At 50.1% G+C, this 21,154-nt stretch overlaps 2 protein-coding genes and 1 long non-coding RNA gene across 8 annotated transcripts in view; 1 reads left to right on the top strand and 2 right to left on the bottom strand.

Moving 5' to 3' along the window:
• The window catches only part of GFOD2 (Gfo/Idh/MocA-like oxidoreductase domain containing 2), a 38,797-nt gene extending 30,030 nt beyond the window's left edge, over positions 1-8,767 (bottom strand). For 4 of the 6 annotated variants that reach the window (XM_020884991.2, XM_020884996.2, XM_020884994.2 and 1 more), the window contains exon 1: positions 8,561-8,767. The gene's annotated coding sequence lies outside the window, so the exon portion shown is untranslated. Of the gene's footprint in view, positions 1-6,242; positions 6,337-8,211; positions 8,429-8,560 lie in introns of those variants that run through there. The other 2 variants (XM_020884988.2, XM_020884995.2) reach the window with 2 other exon arrangements.
• LOC139029900 (uncharacterized) lies at positions 7,717-11,000 on the top strand. Its single transcript, XR_011482183.1, has 3 exons — positions 7,717-8,013; positions 8,145-8,250; positions 8,373-11,000. It is a non-coding gene; the product is annotated as an uncharacterized lncRNA (long non-coding RNA).
• The window catches only part of RANBP10 (RAN binding protein 10), a 57,388-nt gene continuing 47,187 nt past the window's right edge, over positions 10,954-21,154 (bottom strand). Inside the window, exons 7-14 of the mRNA XM_020885093.2 lie at positions 18,906-19,018; positions 17,345-17,453; positions 17,094-17,242; positions 16,695-16,899; positions 15,863-15,984; positions 15,206-15,351; positions 14,844-14,955; positions 10,954-14,421 (exon numbers count right to left, since the gene is read on the bottom strand). Of these exons, the coding sequence (XP_020740752.1) occupies positions 14,291-14,421; positions 14,844-14,955; positions 15,206-15,351; positions 15,863-15,984; positions 16,695-16,899; positions 17,094-17,242; positions 17,345-17,453; positions 18,906-19,018 (1,087 nt within the window). The 3' untranslated portion in view covers positions 10,954-14,290. The remainder of the gene's footprint in view (positions 14,422-14,843; positions 14,956-15,205; positions 15,352-15,862; positions 15,985-16,694; positions 16,900-17,093; positions 17,243-17,344; positions 17,454-18,905; positions 19,019-21,154) is intronic.

Raw genomic sequence — 21,154 nt, 5'->3', positions numbered from 1 at the left:
TCACCCTAGGAGGGGGGTACCTACCATGATGTTAACATCCAGTTGCAAAGAGATCTAGATTTATAACATAAGAGCATAATTCATGAGCACACTAAAAGGAGACAAAATTAAAATGTAAAGGTAAATGTTAAGTTTAATTCTCATTTTGCAAAACCCAGGAATTTGGTGGGGGAAATAAGTAGCCTTTCATGCGGTCATCAACATCAGCCATGTACTAAGAACGAAGAGACGGCCTTCTGGGCCACCCCCCAACACCTGGAACTGAGCCACTCTGGTAGACACACTGTCGTTGCATGGCCAGAAGAGCTGGACCCAAAGAGGAAAGACAACCACGCCTCAGCACTGGAGCTCAGGCAGGAGCCGGGGGGAGTCTGCAGCCTGAGTTCTGAGGGACTACCTGCGGTACAGTCGGAGCTGCCCACGAACCAGCTTGTACTCCCAGTCTGGAAGGGTAACATGCTTTCTGCAGGGCTGTTTTCAGATAAAAGAGAAAGTGTGTCTTTACCTACATTGATGTTTCCACTGAAAAATAAAAGTCTAACTAAACAAACAGGTATTGAGTTTTACAAAGGAGTTATGATAAATGCTTTGGTCCCTGGATCTCAAAAAATCCAAAGATCCTGTGGGGAAGGTTTCATTTTCCTACAATTTGTTTAAGTGTCTTACACGGACTCAGTGACACAGATGTTGCTGCCTTCTTACTGACTGCAAAAATGCGACAAAGGAAAGAAAGGCTACTCCCCCAACTCTGCAAGCTGACATGGAGGTAAATAGTTAAGCAGCCATCTGATACCAAGAGAGCATACCCAGGCCTAGCCAAAGACGCCAGGTCCCAGCCTCTGGGCTGCCCTCACACAGTGTCCTAGGAGGGACGTGAATGAAAGGCTTAATGACCTGTCTAATGAGGAGTAACTACCCAGTGTACAGAAAGGTCAGCTAAAATTGAGTCATGAAGGAGATGTAAATTTAACCAACACCCACAGAGGTATCTGGATCACCACCTGGTCTGAAAGTTAGTTTCAGCTGATGGTTACAGTAAGAAAAAGTACTTTGCTACCAGTTATATTAAATATTGCTTCTGAAAGCCTGGCAATAACAAGATGACTATTTTTCTGAGACTGCTTTAACAGCAAGTTCTAGACTGACATCGACCTGAAAATTCCATCCCCATCCCTACTCTCTCACAGAGCAATGTTATCTAATCCTTCAATTTCACTGTGACCTCCATGCAAACGTTCTCAATTGGCTCTGTACCAACCTATCAGCTTCTTCCAACCCAAATTTATCTTTCCTTTCCTTCTCCTGTGTTCCCTCACCCCCATTTAATGGCATGATATCCAGTCACCAGAGTTCTTTCCTCATTCATTCCCCAGTATCTGTGAGGGCAACAATGGGTCAGGCACTGTGCCATAAGGTGGGGCACAGGGCAGTGATCCAGACAGGCCAGGTCCCTGGAGCTTAGTTTCCATTTCTTGCTACACCCACAGCTGAATACCAAGGAGTGATTTGACAGAGAGAACACAATGACAAAGGCATGTGACAAAGACCCTGCCTTTGCCGAGGTAAAGTACACTTGGCCACTTGGCCACGATGCCTGTGAAGTACCTGACCCTAGAGAGAGGTGTATTTTACATTTAATCCTGAGAAGACAATGAGTTTTTAATTATACTCATAAAACATTTTTCAACATGAAAACCTAAATTACTAAAGTTTTGTGTTTTCTACCTTCTATATGGATACAAGTATCCTGTTGGTGTGAAAATGGCTATTTCTATGGTAGCAAGAGACACTTCAGAGTTACTTAATCTGCCTTCCTTCAGATTTCGGGTATAGGGTGTTCTGAGGGCACCCCAGAGCACAACAACCCTGACCGGTGTTCTCTAACTCTGTTACATGGCTTCTGGTCACCAGGAAGGTTAAGGAGGTCTCCTGAGAGTGGAAACGCCTCGTGTCCTTCACAAACATCAACTGCCTGGATGCAGAAAACTGCTTACCAACTAGGCCATGATTATGCTCAGCTGTAGTTTAACAATGTTCTCGCTATTAAATGTGACATGTAAAATAATCTAATCTCAGGACAGTCTTTGCCATACCAACCCCCTTTTCCTGTTTTCCTTTTGGTTAATGTGTAATGAAGGAGGCTGGTTATAAAATACAGAATGTATCTGGGATATGCCCACCTGAAAATAGCCATTCATTTTAGGATTTTATAATTTTCTGATTATTGTTTAAATGATGCTCAGTGTCTTACTATTGAGACTCATAAGGACCAAGACTGTGTAATTAAGGAGATCACAGGTCCCTGAAACTTAACACTTCAAGGTATTTTGCTAACATTCCTATAATACTTGAAAGCATTTAAATGTTCTTTGCACAACAATCTTAGCATATCAGGGATATGAAGCAGTGAAGGGGCTTCCCTGGTGGCTCAGTGGTAAAGAACCTGCCTGCCGGTGCAGGAGACATGGGTTCCATCCCTGGTCTGGGAAGACTCCACATCCAAGGAGCAACTATGCCTGAGCACCACAACTACTGAACCACATGCCACAGCTACTAAAGCCTGGGTGCCTAGAATCTGCTCCGCAGCTAGAGATGCCAGTGCAATGGGAAGCCTGTGTGCCGCAACTAGAGAGCAGCCCTCACTCACCACAACCAGAGAAAGCCCAAGCAGCAACGAAGACTCAGCACAGACATTAAAAAAAAAAAAAAAAAAAAAGGCAGCGAAGGAAGGAGAAACAAAGACAGTAATCTTGAAAGAATAACCACCATGACCAGGAGCAGGCCCTGGGCTGGGGTAACCAAAACAGCCATTTGAGCACAATAATTTAATTTTGAAAATAAGAGCTGATGACTATGTTCAACCATTGCCCCCACTGCTTCAAACAACAACCACCACCACCACCAAGCTTCGTCCCCTTAGTCCCTGGCACAGGAATATGAGTGCAAAAGGCTGACAAGTAACAGGAAGTACAGCTGATCTCTCTACCATCCCCCATCTCCCTGACAATGAGAGGACGCCTGGATGACAGATACATATCTCACATGCTCTGAGAGCCACCCTGAGAGGCCCCTCTGAGATGATAACCATTTCCTAGCAGGAACCACCACTGGGCTGCAGAAACCATTAACCGTGTGGAACATCCTCTAATATGCTGTGGGATGCAGAAATGCAAAACCATCTATCAGCAAGCACCAAAACAGACCCTAAGGGTCAAAACTATTCATCAACAAGCACCAAAGTCTGAGAAAGCAGTATAAGAGCTCTATGGTCACCTTTCAAATACATACAAGCAAATTCATTATCCTAGGGAACTGCACTGCTGCTTGGTTTGTAACACCTGCTTAGGAAACAGGTGCTTCCTGGTCCCTGCCATCATTCTCCCTCCACTTAAAATAAAATTTACTTGGCTGTGCCAGGCCTTAGGTGCAGCATGCAAACTCTTAGTTGTGTTATGTGGGATCTAGGGGCTTCCTAGGTGGCTGAGATGATAAAGTGGGATCTAGCTCCCACACCAGTGATTTAACCTGGGCCCTATATCAGGAGTGTAGAGTCTCAGCCATTGGACCACCTGGGGAGTCTCCCTCCACCACTTTCAATTCAGTCAGAGAGCAAGAAGGGGCTGAAGGCCCGGAGAGACAAAACAAGTTCAGTATCATTCTTTACACAAGCAAGAAACTTTTAGTAGGAGGTTTTTTTTTTTTAATATTCACTCACTATAGAAAATTACTATGTGTTCTTCTTATACTCTTTTTTCCGAGGTTTTACATCTGTTTAATGTAATCAAATTATATGCACAACTTTGTATCCTGATTTTTTTCACTTAATATTTTGACATAAGCATTTTTCATGTTATCACAATTTTTAAAGATTACTAATTATGTGAACTAGCTCTTCCTTTCTCTAGTGCTAGACATTTCTGTCATTTTTAAATTGTTTTCTGTTATAAATTACACAGATTAAGAAAGTAGGGCCCAGCAATTATATTTGGGCTTCCCAGGTGTCTCAGTGGTAAAGAATCCGACTGCAATGCAGGAGACACAGGTTCAATACCTGGGTCAGGAAGACCCCTGGAGAAGGAAATGGCAACCCATTCTAGTATTCTTGCCTTGGAAAGCCCATGGAGTGAGGAGCCTAGTGGTCTACAGTCCATGGGGTCACAAGAGGGCTGGACATGACTTAGCAACTAAAACAACAATTCCATGATTTGCCCAGCATTATCATTCTAAGCAAAAATATAATTCTGAAAGAAAGAATAAAGATTTTGAGATTGTAAAGCAACACGGTAAATCTCAAAGCCAAATAGGAAGCATTTCCGGTTATATTTTGGAATTATCTATTCTCATGAGAAATTGAAAGTTGACAGTTGGGGAGGAGCACAGTTATCCCAGGCCAGAAAGGAAGACCGTGCTCAGTACTTAGTTTCCACTCCTCAAAGCCTTCATTCCTAATCCTTCATGGTAGAAGACAGACAGGAACCCTTACAGATGATTCTGGGAATGGCTCTGAGAGGTGGTGGGGAGACTGAGCTATCACCACGGCAATCCTGAATCCCAAAGAGATGTGGCATTTTGTCACTGGGAACCTTGAAAACTGACAGTACCTAGGACAAAGGCATTACTTGCAGCTCCTCTTCTAGGAACAGGAACTAAAGAGCCCATGCTAAGGGTAAGGTTTGAGTGTATTTAAGTAAAGCAGGAATACTCACTTCTTCCTTCTTAATCTTTTAATCCTACTTCCTAAGTGTTCATTCCCATCACCATGAAACTGAAATATTTACTCCATTTGTCACTTCCTTTGTCTGGATTTAAAGAGATGGTCATTAACGAGTGATTCCTGACCTAATGGCTAATTCATGAGTGAATGTTAGTGTGCTAGAAAGTCTTACTGTTTTCATGTTTTTCTCAGTATCTTTTCTCCATTTTTATTTTCACGAGCCCAACCTTATTTGAATTATCTTTCATTCCCCACTTTTAAAAATACCTGACATCTAAATTTCCAAGTAATTTGGACTTTTAGGCTCTCTTGAAGTTTACTTATACAAAGCTGCTTTTTTTGTATGTATGTCCTGGGACTTGTATACAGCATACTGGGACTTCCCTGGTGATATAGTGCATGGGAGTCAGCCTGCCAATGCAGAGGACATGGGTTCGATCCCTGGTCCGGGAGGATTCCACATACCTCAGAGCACCTGGGCCAGTGTGCCACAACTTCTAAGCCTATGTGCTGAAACTACAGAAGCCCACACACCTAGAGCCTGTGCTCTGCAACAAGAGAAGCCACACAATTAGAAGCCCGTGCACCACAACGAAGAGCAGCCTTCTCTCACCCCAACTAGAGAAAGCCCATGGGTAGCAATGATAAATAAACCAATTTAAAAAAAGAGAAATACGAAAGGTCCTCCTCCCAAAAAAGAAAAATAATGTCCTACTACTATACTGCATATGAATTCTCAAAAACAGCAAAACCTCCAATTTTTTTCTAGATACTGTCTGATTTCCATAGTGGATTTATCCTAGATTGAAACTCCTATTATATATACACATGAGTGACTTACTAGGCATCAGAAGGACTCCTCTCCTGCTTCTAAGTGACTGGTCACTGATTCTTGTGTTCTGTGAACACCAACTTTATATTACAACCTCCCATATCAGATCACACTGTGCCATTTCATTTCTCCTCTTATTATATAAACAGAGAATCAGTTCAGAGAAAGTAAACCCTGTTAGCATTACTGGTTTATCTGGTAAGTTAGCCTGTTAAATACTGTTGATTACTTTATTACAGGCCAGATTTGATAACTGCCCTCAGCTGCCCCAGAAAATGGAATGGATGTTAAGTAATTATTTGTCAAAGGTTCACTGCCATAGTGATGAAGAAACACTTTTGAGAGTCTGTATGCCCATCTTTCTTGTTTGAAAACAAGTCTCTTTCTCATTAGAGGGGCTAAAATAATGCATACACATCCACAGGGCATACTCACCACACTTAAGCCACATCTTCCCCAAATGCTCATTCAAGGAAGTATTTGTACTGACATTCAAAGCACCCTCCCACACCCTCTCCAGCACTACAGATGGTAATTGCTCCCTTCTATCCTACTTGGATTTTGGCCTACTTGTCTGTCTTCTATGTGGGCCAATGTTAAAGTAATGAGGGTTTCTACACAAAATACAATGATTTTCACAAAGCTTTTCTGACAGGATTTGGTTAACAGTGCCAATGTTCCCCCCAGATCACATACCTTTCTCTCTTGAGTTATTTATACAAGTATTTCCAGAGATAGAAGGAAAGTCAATAAAATGCACAGCCATAATATCCACAGGTACGTGCCGGCACTGATTTATGAACAAGAGAAGAACAAAGCTTTCTTAAAAAACTAATTTGATCTATTAACATTATCATAGTTTCAATGTACCTTCTCTTATCACTCTGAGGGGGAAAAAAATAAACCTGCTGCCATATCAAATACACAGTGAAAATTAGTTTTATTAAGTGCCAAACTGACTTTGATGATTAGAATCAGGGACCACCTTTTAAAAATCACACATTTCTTTTCCCCGTATTACAAATCTTTGTCTTTTGGGAGAGTACTTTTTCCCTTTTTTAAAATTTAAATTTTTTTTATTGAAGTACAGTTGATTTACAATGTTGTGCCAGTCTCTGCTGTATAGCAAAGTGACTCAATTTCACACATTTACACATTCTTTAATATTCTTTTCCATTACAATTTATTCCAGGAGACTGGATATAGTTCCCTGTGCTATGCAGTGGGGCCTTGTAGTTTATCCATTCTAAATATAATAGTTTGCCTCTACCAACCCCAAATTCCCAGTCCATCCCTCCTTTTTCCCCTCTCCCATGCCAATCACAAGTCTGATCTCTATGAGAATCTGTTTCTAGTTTGCAGATAGGTTCATTTGTGCCATATTTTAGATTCTGATTGCAAATCCTACTTCTAGTGGGTTCCAATTATTACTATAGAAATCACATATTTGAATTTTCCCAGCAAGTAAAAATAACAGATCAGATCCAAAATACTCATTCTATAGGAAAAGTAGAACCAGGTGGTATAGGAAAGGCTCTCACAACAGAAGCTTTTAAACTGTACACTGTGTGTGTGTGCGTGTGTGTGCGTGTGCGTGTGCGCGTGGGGGCGGGGGGGGGGCTCCCACCAAAAAAAAAAAGGTGAAAGTGTTAGTCTCACAGTTGTATCTGACCCTTTGAAACCCCATGGACTGTAGCCCACCAGGCTCCACTGTCCATGGAGTTCTCCACGCAAGAATACAGGAGTGGGTAGACATTCTTTCTCGAGGGGGATCTTCACCACCCAGGGATTGAAGTTGTGTCTCCCACACTGCAGGCAGATTCTTTAATATCTGAGCCACCAGGGAAGCCCATTAATTCAACAGAACTGTCTGCTAAAAACCCTAGTCCAAAAGCAGTAACTTTTCCACATTTTCTGTAAAATCGATGGCCTTAAAACTCTTGTTCCCTGGTGTAGCTTTTCAGAAGGAAAGGATTTTCCTTATCAAGAATGTATCTAGATTCTCTTACTTCCACCTTCTCCATATCACAATAACACATGAAGTGTCTTTCCTAATTTAAACAGCTGTTCCTTTCAACTGAAGGGTCACAGATTCAGGGCTCTTCGATCTCCAACCTTTGTGCCCCATAGCTTCAAAGGTCCTCTGTGCCCTGTGCCACCAGGCTCTGGATATTCAAAAGTCACCACTTCCTTCCTCCTGTGTCCTGCCCTCAGCAATGACACCGTGGGAACGCTGACGATAAGTAATGTTTATAACCTTCCTTGGTGTTTCTCCAAGGCAGATTTAAACTTTTCTATTCCTGTCTGGTTCTTTAGATTCTGCAGTAACGCTTCACACAACCATTCACAAGTCCTGATCTTCCGGACCCCTCTTTCTCCGTCACCATTCATGTGATAATGCCTTGAGAATACTTCACCTCACCTTTTGTCTCCGCAAGCCCATCTGCTTCCCTCTTGAGCTTCAGAGGTAAGCCAGGCCCAGAGAGATGTGGCCTGCGGACACTCGGGACTGGCTGAGCCACCCGCACCTTCTGGAGTGTCCCTTCTCCGACCTGCCACCTAAACTCTCTTTCCTTAAATAAAGACATGTCCCCTCAGGTCCCTTCTCACTGTGAAAGACGATGGACCAGCTACGCCAAGTGCCCTTTGTCTGAGGTTCCCATACCTCATATCCTTAAGCCACAAAGCGGCGGTCCTCACACAGGTAAGGGGTGCTGGTCGGCAATGGACACGGGAGCCTAGGTTTTCGCGTCCAGTAAAGGGATGGGTTATGGCCAAGGTCCTTCCAGGAGCCAAAATTCTACAATTCTACGACCAAACTTGCAGGTCCTATCTCTGAGGTGAGAGGACCAACTCCGGGGCGACTCCCGAACTCCGAGCCCGCGCTGGCAGTTAGAACGGCCCCCTCCAGCCCCGGCGCTACGTATCCCCGCCGAGGAGGCCCGGCCAGCGCCCGCTCGCCGCCGCGCCATGCCCTTCTACATCCTCACCCGCCGTCGCGGGCCCCCTCTTACCTGGCACGCTGGCATCCCCCGCCCTGCGCCGCCCTGGAGACCATGGGCCCGGACGGGTATCGGCAGCCGCTGGCGATGCGTGAGGGAGGCTTCCACGGACGCGCGGGCCCCGGAATCCAGCGCGCCGCCACGGGGAACGCGCCGCCTGGTTTCTAAGGAACCGGGGTCTCTGGAAAAGCAGGGGCGGGACGGCAGGAAGTCTGCGCATGCTCCGTGACTGGGAGGACCAGAGCTGGGAGGGGCCATGTCCAGGAGCTACGCATGCTCACTGGCTCCGGGCGGAGGTAAAGCCGTCTGGCTGGAAGCCCTGGTCATTCGTTTCCGGCGGTGGAGGCGGCGGAGGGGACGGTTTCCCAGCCTAGGCTTTTTCCCAGTCGGTCGCCTGGATGGAAGAGCAAGGAGGTTCTGAGTACTGTGGTGGTCCTTGGTTGTCTTGGAATGAAGGAAGGTCTGCTGCTGGATGACATCTATCTTTGCAGAACAACAGTTTCTCTCGAACTCGCCGGACTTCCCGGCTTTCTGACTCCTAAAGACTCGCTTTTTCGTGCGTATCTGGGCTCCTCTTCTTCTGGATGTTCTTTGGTTGTTCTTACATGTCAGTGCTTTTCAAGACTGCGGCCTCAGTCCCCGTTGATCTCTTTACTGGAACCGGTTTTCCCACCAGTAAACAAGACTTTGTAACGAGACTACCCTTTGTTTCACCATACTGTCTGTTAGAGTAGCGAAAATAACCTATAAACCTTGGCATAAAACAAACTACGCTGGAAATGTGTCTGGAGGGAAATGAATTTACCGTGGCTTTACTTATGGAACCAGGACATTTGTACTTAATCTAATACGCCACTCTTCCTTCTACACTAGCTTTTCCCTTTGCTCAGTCGTTCAGTGGCGTCTGACTCTTTGCAACCCCATGGAGCCCGCCAGGCTCCTCTGTCCAAGGAATTCTTCAGACCAGAGTGTTGGAGCGGGTTGCCATTTCCTACTCCAGGGGAATCTTCCCGACCCAGGGATGGAAATTGCGTCTCTCACGTCCCCTGCATTAATAGACGGGTTCTTGACCACTCTGCCACCCGAGAAGTCCCCATACTACACTTGATCTGAGCCAAAAGGCCGAGAAGCGAGCTTTTCCCTCCGAGTCCTGTAAAATGGCCTTGAGTGAAGCATTCTGTAGTAATGCAAGTTTGGAAAATACTGGATTAAGCTACACATCTTAAGACAGAATCTTTAGAGCTTTTAATTAGCAGCTGATGTTTACTCTGAGCATCCATGACCGTTTTTGCTGTTTACTAGGGCACAGAATCCTTTTCCAATTCCAGGAAATGTCTCTCTGAGATACGGATTTATATGCTCTCCAGCAAACCTCCTCACCCCAGTGACTTAGCCACCACCAGTTGCCTGTATTATCTTGCATGCAATTGCCTTGTCTCTTGCTAATCTCCCTCACATCACATCCTGTGATGCTAATATCCGCTAAATATTTCTCCAACCTGCCTTCTTGTGTTTGACCTTGGCCTTTTCTTTGCTTCTAGTCTTACCTCCAGGTGAACAGAAGCATCATCTACTTTATCCCTCCTCTGCATAAAACCCTGGTGCCTTGGGGGCAGGGGAGGCAGCTTGAGGCAGAAGCAAGCCTGTCACACCAGGGGACACCCTCATGGAGGCAGGGCAATGGTGTATGCTGTGTGTGCCAAGCCCTGCTCTAAGCATGCTGTAATCCTCTATTACCATGGAGCAGCAGAATTAACCAAGTTAATGGGGAAACTGAAGATGAGAAAAGTTCATGTCCCAGGGTCACCCAAACTATGATTTTTCAGCATGAGTTTTTCCCTTGGACTGAAAGGAAGCTAACCTTGATACCCTTTAAGAGTTTTCTGTACAGTGTCTGGAGTGACCATATTTGGAATGTATTAACATCTTATTTGGGGACTTCCCTGGTGGTCCAGTGGTTAAGAATCCATCTTGCAATGCAGCAGATGCAGGTTCAATCACTAAGATCCCACATGCCATGGGGCAATGGAGCCCATGTGCTTTGGAGCCCCGTGCACCACAACTAGAGTCAGTGTGCCACAGCAAAGATCTTGAGTGCCGCAACTAAGACCTGACACAGCCAAATAAAGAAGTAAATATCTTATTTTGAGGAGAGGCGGTCTTATGGCCCACCTTTTTGAATTTTTGTTTCAGATGAAGGTTGTTTCGCAGGAGAGAATCAAAAGCGTGAGTACCTATGTTCTTTGGGGTCTTGCAAAAGTCTTCGGGGTCCTTGAGGAGACACCAAGGGCCTGGGCACTCCCAACAGATAAACTGGGAAGGGGCCAAGCCTGCCAGGACAGCTGTGTTACACTAGGGATGGTCAATCCCAGTAAGACTCACAACAGAGACTAGACACTCATGACTGCTCATGGATGTGTATTTTAATAAAAATAATTCTGTCAAAATACAACAGGAGTTTTTTCATCTCTCAAGTACAATTTAATAGGATGTTTTGTGTTAGAATTCTCTCTAAACCCTCCCACACCCACAAGTTTCATGCTAATGCCAAGTATCAACTTGCGAGGACAAAGGCAGAACCAGTGTGCACAATGTGGAGGACGTCCGAGTCGGCTGCAGTTACTAATGGAGGAGAACCCTATGCAAAGAGGCGGCGCCTGAGGCAGCCAGAGTCCATATCTGGCCACAGGTCTGGGTGCACGGGACTCACGGTCAAGTAGGGCTCCGCTGCCCAGCTGCCACACGGTGTGCATACCTGAGTTGTGAGCAACCAAAGGAACTTTCAGCTCTGACAGATCTCTGCCTCATCTTTGTGCTTGCTTACGGGCTAGGAAGATGCTGGGAGGTTGGGAAGTCCCCCTTCTCCATCTCTTGGTGTCCCTGTTCTGCCAGCCCATGACCAGCCACAGACCCAGGTGGGTGAGGGACAGGGGTTCTGGCTATCGTTGCATGTCCGCCAGTTTCTGCTCTGGGAAAGAGCGACCATTTGGTGGAACAAGAGGAAAAGGTAAGAGGGAAAGGCTGCTCCCCCAGAGTTGAACGACCCAACAGAGCCAGGTCTTCCTCCTGCCTCCTTGGCTGAAGTCCAGTTCTTCACCAGGACTCCTCCCAGGTGCCTGCCCCACTCTCGGCTCCTGGAAGTAGGCTGGTAGGCCTGGGTGTGCAGCAGGGGCTCCGCTGGTTGGCAGGCAGGCCTGGACTATCAGCAAGACAGTGGGCTCAAGCAGCTTGATTTTGGTCCTCTCCACGGCTTGTGGGGCAAAGGCTAATGTCCCGAAGGTGAGCTGTCCAACTGGGACACAGTGCCCCTTTGGAGAGGAACAGAGTAAACAACTTGGACTCAGCTGAAACAGTGAGATAAGGCACAGAAAATGGGGAGGTGGCCATGGGCACTGAGCGTGAGCCAGGCGGACACCCAACCCCGAGCAGCACACAGCTGTCCTGAGCCCTCCAGGGCCCTCTCAGCCGCTCCACAACCCAAGCCCAGGCACCTATCCCCACCCCTGACACACCCCTGAAGGTACCAGCTGCTTAGACATTGCTGGAGGCCTCACCAGCCTAATCCCTCGCCTGCCATTCAGCTTTAGGACTCAACAGTGTTGTCCAAGCCACAGGGAGGAGCTTAGTCCCAGTTCTGCCCCCATCTGTTGAGTGACTTTGGCCAACTCACTTAATCTCCTGGGCCTGTTTCCTTATCTATAAAACGAGAGGATTGGTGGAGTAGATGGTCTCTGAACTTCATTCCAATTGCAAAAGTCTCTGGTTTTAATTCCCAGTCCTGAGTGCTTCCAATCATTTTAATAGCCTGATTTTTCCAACCCATTGGTTTGGGAGCTGGGCATTCCCAGGTTTGCAGAGGATGAATTTCCTTCACAGACAGGACACCACCTTCCTGATGCTTTGTGGTCTCTGGGCTGCCAGCCGGGGCCCCAGTGGGGACCAAGAAAAAGCAGCAACCTTCAGGGTGTGTCCCGGGACAGAATTCTGGGGGAGCACAGGGCCGAGGGCCCTGACCCCATCACCAGCACTTAGTTCAACTCAATTATTTCTCTTGTCCAGCTGTAGGCCCAGCAAGTCCCAGTGGGCACCTCAGGCCACTTCCAACCATTCCAGTATGCACTAATGGAGAACCCAGATCCAGGCAGGGACTGGAAGCTTGACTTCTGACCTTGCCCCTTAGCGGGGGCTGTCCGTGCCATTTCCTCCCACTGTGAAGCAGATGGGGAAATCCCGGCCCCTCCTCCTGCTCCTCTGGGAGGGCACCTCCCTTTCCTTCCCGTGGGCGGTCAGTCCTCTCCACAGATAGCCTGCTCAAGTCCTGGCCTCCATCTTAGCCCTTCCTCTCCTGATTCCCTGATGGCAGTACTAAGACGGTTTCTGACCCACTAGCTGTGAGGATCCGTCGGACATGGACAGTGGGACATCTGTCAAGCCCATGAGTTCCCTTCCTCTGGCCAGCAAATACTCATAACAGTCTTTCCTAAGAATGACTGGGGCCAAACTGCAGGGAGCTGCCTGGCACAGCTACAGCGAGGCTTGGCCTGGGGGGTCAAAGGTTCCATCCACTCTGGCGACGAGCAGTCCACAAATCTGCCTCCACAAGGTCCTGGCTTCTCAACAGGAAGTGTCGATTCCATCCAAGCTGTGCAGAGACGATGAAGACCCAGGCAGGAAGAAGGCAGCCCCTGTGCCCAGGGGCCTCCCTGTAGGAGACTCCCTCCCCGCAGCCTGACACACAGCAGCTCTCGGGTCGAAGGCAGGTAGTTCCCAGGCAATCAATTTAGAGGAAATGAAGTATTTGGCCATCTTAACAACAAGGAAAGGCGGGATGTTGAAAAGGGAAGAGAGAGTCAAGGCAGGCAGTGAGAGGCAAGGTAGGATGGTGGACAGCGTGCTGGCCGAGGACCCTCTCCTCCCTCGCTTTGCTGTTAGCCCTGGGCCAAGTCATCTCTTCTGTGGCCCCTTGGCCCTGCAGTTCTCTGCTCAGTTCAACTCTCAGAGGCCTAGGCACCCACACCTCTCAGATGCTGCAAACCAGCTTAGCCTATCCTGCCCACTATGAGGCTCCCAAGGCCTACTGGGCTTTCCTAGGCTGCAGCTGGGCCTGTAGTTCAACAAAGGGGAAGCCTGAAATAAAGAAATCCCTTGGCTGAGGTGACAGAGATGATTCTTTTTTTGATGAGTTGGGACTCAAATAAAAACATGGTGTCTGGACAGCCTCACCCAAGAGGTGCTGGACCACTAACACTACGATAAATACTGTGTCTTTTTTTAATATATATATTTATATATATAATCTCATTTTTTTTTACTTATGAAAATAATAAGCTATCACCAACGTGGATAGGCTTCATCACTAAATTAGCAGAAACCAGCTCAGCACAAACTCTCCAGAGATAAATACTGGTGGCTCAGTCAGGAGGAGGGGAAAAAAAAGATTAAAAAACCCCAACCTCTCCTCAAAACAACCCCCCTCTTTTCAAAATAGAAGGTGCTACATGAAGAGTAACCAGCCAATACTGTGTCATAGGCCACTGCACGTGAAGGGGGGAGAGAGAGAGACTGAAGGTGGGAGAAAAAGAAAGGAAGGAAGGAAGGGAGGAAAGGAACAGAAGAGGCCAGGCAGGAGGAGTGGACTCTGCCCGTGGCTTCCGGGTCCCTGCACCAGGTGCTGATGGAGGGCAGGGCTGCTCCAGCCCTGGGGCCGAGGGAGGGCCACGCGGGGCCAGCCAGTGTGGTCAGCTAGTGCAAGTAGTCGTCGACTCTGGCAAAAGAGCAAGATCCCAGGCCCGCTCGGGCCATGAGCCGTAGACACTCAGATGCCTGGCCCAGGGCGAGCACCAACGGGGGCTGTTTTGGCAGGTTCTGAGACTCTGTGGGGAAGAGACAAGGCCTGGTCACTGCCCTGATCAGGGCTGAGCCCAGGTCCAAGTTCCTCTGGGAGCAGAAGGTGGGGGGAGAGGACAGAATCTCTCGGAAGAGAGAGTTCACATGCCTTCGTGTGTGTCCAAACCACCAGGCTATGGCCCTGTCAAGAGCCTGTGGACCTGAGCTTTCTTTGGAGCAGTGAGCTGGCCTGGGCCCAGGTCATAGTCTAGCTATGAGCCCACTGTGATCTAGCTGGCCAACTCAGTTGGGCAGAGGGAGGTCAGGGTTCTACCACAGGAGCCCAAGAGTCCTGCGGGCCACCAGAAAGCCTCTGGGCAGAGTTTGCTGCCCTGATCTGGACAAACAAGGGGTGACGGGGCCACCCCAGGCCCTCCTGGGACAGCTTATTTTTGTTAGCGCCACTTACCTAAAATGGCGCTGTTGAGGGCGGCACACACAGGCTCCCTCTGGATGGGGTCAAGCTGCTGGCCAACTGGACAGCTCCAGGGGTCTGAGTAGGCAAGCAGGCTAAAGGCATCCTAAGGAACAGAGCACTTCTGAGAGGACTGTGGTACGCACCACCACCCCCCATGGCTCCAGGGGGGATACGGGGCCCTGCATGGCGTCAGGGAGGGCACAAAATACCCCGATGTCCCATTTCCCACTGCAGTCTTGTCTAGAGCTCACGCTCTCCTATTGCTGCTGCTCCCAGTGCCCTCCCAGAGTCACCATACCCCTGTACTACCAAATAGGGGCCCATTCTGTATGAGGGCCTGGCTTGCTCCATACCTGTAGCATCTCCGTGTGGGCCAAATTCTTGCCATACTCCCGGCCCAGCTGCTCACTCAGTGCCTGCAACTCGCGGCCGAACAGGATAATTCTTTCCGTGGCTGCCTGATTGCCCCCGCAGAGCTGCCGCCGCGGATGCCCATCATCTGCACCCAGAGCCCAGCAGGGGGCACATTGGGAGGGCACAAACAGACAAGGGAGGACTAGGGTGGGGACCCCAAAGAGAACATGGCAAGAAGGACCTAGGTTGGGGATGGGGGTGGGGGTGCCCTTCTGGTGGAGGCAAGCGAGGGCTGAGAGGCCCAGGGGAGCGAGGGCTCAGAGGCGCAGGGGGACCACCCCGAGCTGAGCTGTTCTGAGTCTACCCAGCATGGGGTCTAGGGGTCAGGCAGGACTTGGAAGCTTTCCCTCTCCCACCCTGTGCAGGATGCAAGGGGGTTCATAAGGCTACCTGCTCTCACCAACCCCTTCCAGCCACTAATGCGGGAACTTGGCCTGGGCAGCAGGCCGAGGTCTTCACATCACAAACACCCACTTGTGATGGCTACAGAGGCAGTGGATCACCCTACCCAGCCCCACCCCCACCTCCAGTGAGGGGAGACCCAGACTGAGCACCACCACCTACGCAAGAGCGGGCGGGTGAGGGCACGGCCTTACCCATGCTGGACTCATCCGTCTGCAGGTCCTCATGCTTGTAGGCACCATTGACGATGCGTGTGGACATGCTCTCCAGCACACCATTGGGGTAATGCTCTGCCTCCATCTCCATCTCACTGTCACTGTGGAGAAGGGTGGAGATGGCAGCTGGCTAAGTGGATGTGGTTGGCGCAGCCTGGGTGGGCCTCCATTGAGGCTTTAGCCACAGGCTGCTGTGGATAAACTGAGGTCCCTAAAGCTCCCAGGTTCTCAGGCTCCAACACTTGGGCCCTACTGTGATGCCAGCCATCCCCAGGGGCTTGTCACCTCATTCCCACTCCGGTCCCGACGCTGCCTCTGTGACCCTCGCCTCCCCAGCCCTCCTCTGAGGTGGCACACACCTTCTGAGCACCCCTAGATCCCCAATGACCAGGGCAAGTGAGTCATGACAGGCGTGTCTGGGAGCCAAACCTGGGTCAGCCTTGAAGCATGCCGGGGCGCTTAGGGCCACCTACAGTCTGCAGTTTATAACCTCTACCAGCCCAAACTGGCTGAGAGCTGAGCCCAGAAAAACCTCCTTTAGTATAGACCCCAGGTGTTCTGAGAGACCTGGTATCCTGGAGGCAACCACATTCTCAGTGCCAGCGCCTCTGGAAAGATGGGGCCAAGGGAAGCGGCAGCTGAATCATGAGCTAGACAGGAAGCTGAAGCCAAAGCCTGGCCTGGCAGGTCCACAACTACTATTCCAGGCACAGGGCTGGCAGGGAAGTCAGGGATACAGGGCAGGGGGGTGCTCACAGGACAGGCTGCAATGGGCACAGAGCGGGAGGAAGAAGCTGAGCGGAACAGGTACCTGGTCTCCTGGTTACTGGTACTGCTGTGGGGCTGGGACTTGGTGGAATCTGTAGAGTTGGACTCGGAGTAATTCACTGAGGAGGGAGATGAGGAGGATGAGGAGGATGACGAGGACGAGGACGAGCTGGGTGCAGGGTATTTACTGTGGTTCGGTTTGCTCTTGGAGGAGGCAATGCCGTTGCTGCAGCTGGGGCTATCTGCTCCTAAAAGCCAGGGGACAGTCAGAAGAGGAGGGCCAGCCTGCTGCCCAGCAGGGGCCCGGGAGTAACTGCAGTGGTCCCATTTCCCATCCCCCCCCATCCAGCAGCAAGCCCCAAGCCCATCCTGGGGAAGGGCGTCCGGATGGCCTCGCTTCTCCACACCAGTTCTTCCCAGAGCCCTCTGGAGAGCGGCTGACCTGCGTTGTGCGTGTGGGAACCAGTGGGGCCGTGGCGGGGACTGAGGCTGGGGGAGCCAGGGTAGCTGTCCTGGGACTTGGGGCTTCGAGAGCTCAAGCTGCGGACCTCACTGTCAGTCCCGTTCACCATCTCCACAAACTGCCGGCACCTGCGGAAGGAGCAGAGCAGCCATGCTCTGGGCTTGGTCTGGGTTGCATATTCCCACCACCAGTGGGGCAACGGGAGGGAGCTGGCAGGGGCCCAGACTTACTTAAGCATGAAGAGCAGGTTGGGATTATGCTCCAGCAGCCCTGGGTAGAAGCGCTGTGTGGTCTCAATGGCCTCCCCCACTCGGCCCTCCAGCACCAGCTTCTGAATCTCTGAGAAGAGAAAAAGCGAGGCAGTGAGAGTGCGGCCACAGACCCCCACATGTCTCCGCACTGCCAGGCCCGGGCACAGGTCAGCCGCCAGTCCAGCAGGCCGGCTCAGAGCGGCAAGCCCCCTGAGATGCTCACAGAAGAGACCAAAGAAAGAACCTGGCCACCAGGCCCACAACAGATCCTGGTTTCTGTCAAGTGTCAAGGAGTCCTCAGAGAATCATGGGGAGAGGGAGGAGTGGGCGCCCCCAGCCCAGAAAAGCAGGAGGGTGAGTTCAAAGGCCTGCTCCTATGGAGTACGGGTTGCCAGGGACCTGGCAGGGGGAGAGGTCTTGGCTATGAGAGTGTAATCTGGGGGTGGGCGCCTGGGCAGCTCTGTGGCTTGACAGGCTCCTCTTCAAACCTAGACTCCTCTCCTCAGGCCTCATAGGGATGGCAATGGGAGTTCATGGTCTCTGGGCCAGGGCCCACAGGTTAGTGGTCTTCAGGGGCTGCAGCGGCCCCTGCTGAGAGAGGAGATCACCCTCCTCATGCTGGCAGCTCCGGCGTTGACACCTCTCAGGCCCTTGGCATCGTGCTCCTGCCCTGGGGCCTGGTGCGTCTTGCTGGGAGCGACTTCTGGGTCTGGGGCTCTTCTCACTCACAGACCCCAAGTCTGGGATCCCTTCCCGTATGCCAGGCTGGGCACAGATTCTCTGGGAGGCACAGACACACCCACATGCACAGAGACAAGAGGCTCAGAGAGACGCAGGCAGGCATACACAGACACATGGTCCACACACCCCTGCTCTCTCCCACTCTCCTCCCCTTGCTTGATCTCTTTTCTGGGCTGTTTCCTCTTTCCCCACATCCTCCTTCCACAAGAGCCCCAAACACGCAGCAGGCAGGCCAGTACGAACACCAGGAAAGCTTCCTTGGGCTCCTTCAAAGGCAAAGGGCAGGAGCAGAGGTGGGAAGGAAAGAGAGTTCTACCACAGCGGCCATGGAGCATCAGCCTTTCCCACCTGAAAACTTCATCCCCTCTCTGGCCAGGGGCAGGCAGCATGACTCAGGTTGAATAAATGGTGGACAAGGCAGGGCACTGGACTGGTAAGATGCAAACATACTCTTTCCAGAAGACCATGAATAGGGGGCTGCATGGAATCCTGAATGCCAGGGGAAGCAGACAAGCATGGAGGCGGGGGTAGCCAGCCACACAAGGCCCAGCTTGCAGCAGGCCATCCAAGTGTGCATTAGGATGCCTGCAAGGAGACATCCCCATGCTGGGACAGTCCTCGGGGGCAGTGTTGCCTTGAAAGAGGGACAGAAGCAGGGCCCAGGGCTGGGTGGCGGGCTGGTCTTCTGGTGAGGATCTGAGCTGAACAGACTCCAGACAGGTTACCCAAGGCTGCCACGAGCCAAAGAGCAGGGACAGGTGAGGGAGGGAAGGTAGGGGCAGAGGATAGTCATCCTTACTTTGTCTGTTCTTTATGGATGCTTGTTCTTCCTGAATCGGGGTTTCAGTCATTCGGGCAAAAGCCGTGGCCGTGGCACAATACCCATGATGCACCAGGTAAGACGAGACCATGCTAGAAAAAAGGAAATGCTCAAGGTTGACACTTAAGAACTACATTTCTCACTGACCCCCTGGGGGTCAGACTATCTCCCTAAACATATCTTAAAGATGCAACCTCCACAGAATGAGAATAAAGGGGCTGAAACAAAATGAAAACTTCCCCCACGGCTCATGCAGTCAGGCGGGGGGAGGGGCAGGTCACCAGAGCGGTCCTCCCAGCTTGAGGAGTGGCTGCAGTTCTCTGGGTTATGCTGCCCACAAGCGGGCAAGTGTGGTAACATGAGTACATATGGAAGCACACACCATCTCCTCACAGAAGCGGCCGCCTCCTGTGACCTGCGGCAAACCCAGAGACTGCTGCTGCGAGCCTCTCTGAGGGCTTCCCGGAAGGGTGGCCAGCCAAGCAGTCTGGCAGCTGCCCAGATGGGGATGAGGCATGCCACGTGCGTACCTTCTCCAGACACAGGAGCTCCTGTGCAGGCACCCCACATGCCTGGCAGAAGCATTCCAGCTCAGGTGAGCCTGGCCCTCAGGAGTGCTGGCTCTAGAGGGTGATAGGGAGCTAACCCACGACCCAGGTTACTCCACAATACACCACAAATCTAAGGTTCAGAAGCCATGGTTTCAGGCAGTAATATGGCCAACAGGAACATGGTCTTTGGGAGATGGCCCTGAGAAACCTGATGCCCAGAAACCATTTAATCCCACCCGAAACTGGCACATATAAGCAGTGGCACACGTGGAGCCCTCGTGTTTGATGTGCACGAAAGGGTGTCAATGGTGTGTATGTATATGTGTATATGTCAATGGTGTGTGTATATGTCAATGTCATTACTGTAACTGCCCAACCCGAATGTCTGTAGGGCTGTTCTGTGGAAGGCACAGAAGTTCAGCTGAGTGTTCCCTTATGTTTTAGGGGTAAATGAGATGATCCACATAGAGTGCCTAGGCACAAAGCAACAAGTCAATATATATGACCTCTTATTATGAAATTATGTATTCATACATTTTCTTACAAATAAGAATTATAATAATTATACTATTAAAAACACAAGGGCAAAAATTCTTGACAAAATAAGGTTCAGATGAGTCCATACACATATCAGGGGCCACTAAAATGTACAGTCCCCTTGACTCAGTAATTCTACTTCTTGAAAGGATACCCAGAAAATAATCTTAAATATAGAAAACTTCTAATGTATAAAAGGGTGACCTACACAGCAAAAGAGAGGAAATAACCTGAAGCTACCACCAAGAGAAGCCACCCAAGGGGCTTGTGGAAAATGTGTCTGTGAGATAATATAGCCATTAACAATGCCCATAAAGTGAAGTTATATGAAGTCAAAGGATTTGGGTTATATGAAATACTTAGCAAATACTACCTATGAACACACACAGGCACACAGATACATACACATTAACAAATACATCCATGTGCTAAGGCCAGGCCCTGTCAGCTGAGAGCCTCAGCCCCTCCCCCACACAGCTGGGGCAGCTCAACCCGCCCCTTGCCTGTTCCAGCGAGCCTACTGTGGGGACTGGCACCATCTGGCCCTCCAAGGAGGGGCTGTTTCTAAGTTCTGGGGCTGGGGACAAGATGGAGTCATGCTGCTATTCCTGAGAAAGCTCTGGCCACGTACCCCCTGCCTCAGTCCTCCCACAATATCCATCCCTCGAGAAAGAAGGCTGCACGAAGAACCCAGTGTATACCCAACCCCCACCCCCTGGACTCTAGGACCCTGGCATCTACAGGCCAATGACCCGGGCTAGGAGGAGACCAGCCTTCCTTTGTCCATCCTTGACAGCCAAGCCAACAAACTAACCCACCTCCTGGCAGAGTGGGTACAGCTCATTGCCCCACTCGGGCCTGCAGCTGGCAAGTGGCAGAGAGACCTGTATCTGACCTCCCTTGGGATTCTCAGCAAGACTGGCCCTCAGGCGAGTCTGGGAATTAATCAGCCAAGAGTCAGCTAGGTGGGCCCTAGGGAGGTCTCTCTTCCCACCACCACTGCTGCAGATGCAAGGGGTTTAGGTGGATCCGACCCTGAGCAGTGACCTGAGGCCAGAGTCATGGCATGACAGATACTCCCTATGATGGAAAAAAAGTCCACAGAGGAAGAGGCCACAGGGCATCCTAGGACATCCTCTG

The sequence above is a fragment of the Odocoileus virginianus genome, chromosome 20 (genome assembly GCF_023699985.2).
Source record: "Odocoileus virginianus isolate 20LAN1187 ecotype Illinois chromosome 20, Ovbor_1.2, whole genome shotgun sequence".
NCBI classification, from domain to species: domain Eukaryota; kingdom Metazoa; phylum Chordata; class Mammalia; order Artiodactyla; family Cervidae; genus Odocoileus; species Odocoileus virginianus.
Note: the sequence above shows the minus strand (reverse complement) of the source record. Positions and strands in the feature narration are given on the sequence as shown.